The following is a 5,498-nucleotide window of genomic DNA, read 5'->3' on the forward strand; positions in this document are numbered from 1 at the left end:
TTTCTTTCTTTCTTTCTTTCTTTCTTTCTTTCTTTCTTTCTTTCTTTTTTTTTTTTTTTTTCAAGACAGGGTTTCTCTGTGTAGCCTTGACTGTCCTGGGCTCACTTTGTAGACCAGGCTGGTCTCACAGAGGTCCGCCTGCCTCTGCCTCCTGAGTGCTGGGATTACAGGTGTGTGGACCGCATCCGGCTGGAGCATTTTCTTAATTAATTATTGATAGGGGAGGGCCTAGCTCACCATGGGAGGTGTCACTCCTGCCGGGGCTGGTGGTGCTGGGTGCTGTAAGAAACCAGGATGAAGAAGCCATGAGAGCAAGCAACAAACATTTCTCCGTGGCTTTCTGCATTAGCTCCTGTCCTGGCTTCCCTCAGTGAAGGAATGTGATCTGAGAGTTATAAGCTGAAATAAACCCTTTTCTTCCCAAGTTGCTTTTGGTCATGGTGTTTTATCACAGCAGTACTTCTTACTAAGTCAGGAAGTGAGCTGGTACTTGCTCAAGGGACCCTGCTTCCTGAGTCTCTGAAAGAAGGCAGGACTTCAGTGTAAACCATGCTGGTACAGGAGCATTCTCAGCACTCAGCTGTGCCAGCATGGGTTCTGCTCCCTGGTAGAGCAGTCAAGACTGCCAAATCCACCTTCTTATTCATGGTAAGAAGGCAGAGGGCCTCTACCCCAGATGTTGGTAATCATGTGGGATGATCAAAGAAGGAGGGTCACTCCAGGATGAAATAAGGCCTTGCAGGCAGCGATTGGTCCAGCCTCTGATGGACTGAACTCCAAACATCCATGCAGAAGTGTATTTATTGATTGTTACACAAAAGTCATTTTTAGGGCAAAACAAGTCCCTCATACCAAAACCCAGACCTAATCTCCATGTCTCTTGAAGGGGTGCCTCACCATTGCGGTTTCAGTCGGTGTTGTGTGCTGCTTGAAGTGCTCAGGGATACAAGATGTTCCAGGTTTCCAGAGATGTCTTCTGACTTGCAGTCATGCAAAGGCTGTAAAGCTCCTTCAGAAAAACAACTCTGGAGATAACAGAAAGCAATCACTGTTTCCTCCAGTGATTTCTTCAAGGTCTAAGTGCTTCCAGAAAACTGCTTCATTCTGATGTTCACACCAGATGGAATGACGCTACTGAGTTTCCCACTACACTCAGGGCACATCTGCACGGCATCCTGTCCAGCACCCAACTCCCGCGTGCTACCCCCTCATCCTCAATGCAGCTTCTGCGGTTCCTCCATTCTTTCGTTTCCAGGAAACAACAGTACTTTATCCCAATGTTAAACAAAGAGAAAGAGAGTGTGGTGGGACCCTCTCGCGTGGGACTTTTTGCACTGAGCAGCCATTCCTCCCTGCCACTCGGCTGCAGCTACAGAAACAACTCAGGTCTTACATAAGTGTCTTTCCGTTCTTAAGCTGCAGCCCACAGTAAGAAGTACATTGACCTCATCTCCTACACAGATCTGAATGATGCAGAGGCCAGAAAGTCCTTGTTGAGCACTGATGCCCTCCAGATCTTCTGATGACAGGACTTTTCTTTCTCAGCAGACCCCCCACGACCCAGCCTGGTTTCCCAACCAGATGTCAGGGAAGAGCTGGAAGCGATAGTCAGAGGAGGCCCAGAAGCCAGCAGTACTGGTGAGTGGGAGAAGGGGCCTGGCGCACTCTCCATTATCAGCTTCTGACTGAGACCCTGCCCAGCCCCTAGCTTGTCTGTCTACTCTACACATCTTGATGCCCAGCCTCAACCATTTGCCAGTTGTCCTTATGTCTCTCCTCTGCCTTCAGAACAGGCATCTTGGTGCCTCTCCAGAGCAATTTTACTTCCAGGCTTGGCAAGGGGATGCTTTCCACTCCCAAGTCACTTTATGCACCCCCATGCCTGGTGGCCTCTGAGCATGTGTGCCTCTGGCTTACCTCTTCTACTTCTTTCTGGCTCAGGCACAGCCACATTTGAGAGTAAGTCAAGCCCAAAACCTGATGCTGCCAGGCACAGCTGCTCTATCATTTCCACTCCTAGGCAGTCTCTACAGCATGCAATGGCCTGATGGAACTGTTTGCAATAGGAGAAAAGAGGGAGGGACTATACTGGGGCATGGGAGACTTCATGCAGTATTCCTCCGTCACCATAAAGGAGACTCAGAACCAGAGAGCACAGGTCTAGCTCCTCCCATCCAGACAATCCAAAGCCCTGTTCCTTGCTTACTGGGAGGTCATTATTGTGAGCCCTGTGCAGCCTCCTTCCTTGTGCTACAACCTAGGCACATACTCCCCAGATCTGAGTTCCCTTCTGCCACTTTGTCATCGACTATCTCCAAGCATAGGCAGCCAAACATGCACATGCTCACTCGTGCAAGCATGCATGTGTAGGTCTCCAATAGCAACAGCTGTGCTTCGCTATCACTCATGCTTTTCCCTGCTGCAACGTGATGCCGCTGTAATGAAAAGTCCTTAGCTGACTGACCTCTGTATTCCCCGGACCCCTTATCATTCATAGCACAAGAAGGGCCTAACACTTGTTGGTTGATATGCTCTATGCAGGGGAACAATGTAAGCACAGAGGAAATTAGAGCCTAGTGTAGGCTGAAAGCAACATGGAGATAGTGCAGTGCAAGAGATAGCTTTGAAAGCTGTTGTTTATAAGGGTCATGCACAGTCCAAGAGACACTGATCAGTCTCTGAGATGCTCACTCAATGACGAGCCACCAAACCATAGAAGGTACTGATATGGAGGACAGTGATGATGGCACAAGAGGTTAGGAGAGGGGCAACAGCAGCATGGAGACAGCAATGAAAGATCCTAAGAGCACATGCTATGGTGGTCAGGAATATGGGTTAGATAAGGACAAAACTTGTTGTGCCACTTCCCCTTAACTATGGGAAATGAGGTAACCATCTTGGGCAGGGCTCATGTGCCTTCAAGGACGCACCCCACAAATGCAAACTGTCCCTGACCTGTGATCATCTTCTGTGGCTGCGTGTGTGTTCTGGTTGACACTGAAGACAGAGGAGGATCCACAGTAGAGCTCATCACCTGGGTTGAACAGCTGTTGTAGAGAGCTTACAGGATGGGACATTTATGGCAGAATGAGGTGTGGGATGGTCAGGGAAGTCTTAACCTGGGGAAGTAATGCTCAACTAGGCACTAAAGGATGCAGGGGTCTTACCTAAAAGGGTATTTGAGCCCAAGGAACTAGTTATATAGCACTGAGAAGGGAGATCTGCATGGCTTCCATGGGGCCATTACATGGTATGCTGAGCTGATGTGCTGCTGTTAGTCTCTTTTCCAGGCAAGATACCCTGGAAGAGTGTAATCAGTAATGCAGTCAGCCCTCTTTATTATACAGCTCCCCAGGGATAGTATGAAAAAATGGACAAAGAGATGGAAGGATAACAAGAACCCCGGACCAGATTTTTTAGTTGATGATGGAGGCAGGAAAAGAAGGGGGTTGAGACAATTCCAGGGTAGTCAGAAAGAAATTAGTGTCTGAACCAGGGTAAAGGGTTGGCCCATGAAAAACAGGATGCAGGAGGAAGATCTCCCAGTCACCAAGGACCCAGGATGTCTTGAGTAAGAGCTCAATACTGTGTGGTATAGAGAACGGAGGAGAAAGAAGGCATACCTGGAAGATGTTTTAGTGAACTTAGTTTTATGGTTATGATGATCATGGCCAAGGCTCTCTTCTCTGCTGAATCCTTGCAGGCTCTCAGCTCCCTGTGTGACCTTTTCATTTCTTACTTTCTGCCATTTCCAGATGGGACACCACTGACAGACACACACTTAACACACTTTTCTCATGTTTATGTTTCCGCCCACAGCATGGTTGTCCCACTGACCCAGGGAACAGAAGGCATTTGTACACTCTCTCTTCTCTTTCTTTCAGAAGAGACCAAGAACTCTCCTTTGCAACAGAGCTTCTCAGAAGACGCCCTATCCCAGATTATGGAGACATTTTCCAAGGAGGAACTCAAAATTGAAGGCTATATAGGTGAGAACTGGTTAGATAGTTTTCTAGAAGATCTAGAAAGTCTTCCAAGATCTGATATTACTAACAAGGAAAGCCCCACAGATTGCAAGAGTCCTGAATTCAAGAGCTGTCTCAGTCCTGGGCCTCTCTTTTCCACAAGAGAGGATGCTGTGATGTCTGATATTCCTGAAAAGAAACTCACACCAGAGATACCGAAGGAATCCAGGAGTGACTTGAGCCATAAGGACCCTGTCCTGGGAGAGGAGATGCTCTATAAGTGTGATGAGTGTGAGAAAAGCTTCAGCCAGAGTTACCACCTCATCCAGCACTGGATTAACCATGTGAGGGAGAAGCCTCCTTCAAGGCAAGAGCAGGAGCAGGGGCTCAGCAAGGGTGCTGTTCTTCTCATGAACCCAGTGACTCAAAAGTCATTCATGTGTGAGGAATGTGGGAAGAGGTTTAGTCAGAATATATACCTTCGGTGGCATCAGAAAATTCACACTGGAGAAAAACTCTGTAAAACGCAAAATGATAACCTAGACCAGCCACTTAAGAGTCAAAGTGGTGAGCCCCAAAAACTGCAGCAGAGTAAAGGTGCTGACTCAGCAAAAGTATGTACCACTCAAGGCTGGGACCAAGAAAAACCATCTACTAGTAAAAGTAGTGACCCAGAAAAACTGTGTAAGAGTCAGTGTGCTGACACTCCATCCATTCTTCATCCACAGCCTATTAAACATCAGAAAACTACAAATTCTAAGTCCTACAGATGTAAGAAATGTGGGAAGACATTCAGCCAGGCCTTTCATCTAGCTGGACACCAGAAAGTCCATACTCAGAAACTCTACGAATGTGCTGCATGCCCTGAAATCTTCAACTTACGGAAACATTTCTTGCAGCATCAAAAAACTCACTTTGTGAAAACTGTCTTTGAATGTCAAGAATGTAGAAAGATCTTTAGTCAGAGGTCATTGCTTATTGAGCACCAGGCTGTTCATACAGGAGAGAAGCCACACAAGTGTAATGAATGTGGTAAAGCTTTCAACCATTCCTCCTCCCTGAAGACCCACCAAAGGGTTCACAGTGGAGAGAAGCCTTACAAATGCAGTGAGTGTGGGAAAGCCTTCTGTCGGAGCACACACCTTAGTGAGCACCAGCGAATCCACTCAGGCTACAGGCCCTACCAGTGTCCAGCTTGTGTCAGGAGGTTTAGCCGCCCCTCTCACTTGATTCGACATCAGCTGAGCCATGCCACAGAGAAGCTCTTTGACTGTGCTGAATGCAAGGAGACCTTCAGCCATGAAGAACAGCTACTGCAGCACCATAAGGCCCACAGCGTCGAGACCCGGTATGAATGCAAGCAGTGTGGGGAGCGCTTCATTTGCAGCTCAACTCTGAAGTGCCACCGGAGCACTCACACCAGAGGAAACATAACTGAGAAAGATTTGAGTTGGAACTCAAGGCACACTGAGAAATGCTTTAAGTGTGACAAGTGTGGAAAAGCCTTCATCCAGAGCAAGTACCTAGGGAAGT

The 5,498-nt window shown here is 47.7% G+C and overlaps 2 protein-coding genes across 2 annotated transcripts in view; both read left to right on the forward strand.

Moving 5' to 3' along the window:
* The window catches only part of LOC129681572 (zinc finger protein 473 homolog), a 9,848-nt gene extending 4,375 nt beyond the window's left edge, over window positions 1–5,473 (forward strand). The window contains exons 3-5 of the mRNA XM_055613570.1: window positions 1,546–1,638; window positions 3,885–3,989; window positions 4,694–5,473. Of these exons, the coding sequence (XP_055469545.1) occupies window positions 1,546–1,638; window positions 3,885–3,989; window positions 4,694–4,701 (206 nt within the window). The 3' untranslated portion in view covers window positions 4,702–5,473. The remainder of the gene's footprint in view (window positions 1–1,545; window positions 1,639–3,884; window positions 3,990–4,693) is intronic.
* LOC129681513 (zinc finger protein 473 homolog) overlaps window positions 5,265–5,498 on the forward strand; it is a 1,685-nt gene continuing 1,451 nt past the window's right edge. Inside the window, exon 1 of the mRNA XM_055613460.1 lies at window positions 5,265–5,313. Within this exon, the coding sequence (XP_055469435.1) occupies window positions 5,265–5,313 (49 nt within the window). The remainder of the gene's footprint in view (window positions 5,314–5,498) is intronic.

This window comes from Psammomys obesus, unplaced genomic scaffold (genome assembly GCF_907164565.1).
Source record: "Psammomys obesus unplaced genomic scaffold, mPsaObe1.curated_primary_1811, whole genome shotgun sequence".
Taxonomy (NCBI): domain Eukaryota; kingdom Metazoa; phylum Chordata; class Mammalia; order Rodentia; family Muridae; genus Psammomys; species Psammomys obesus.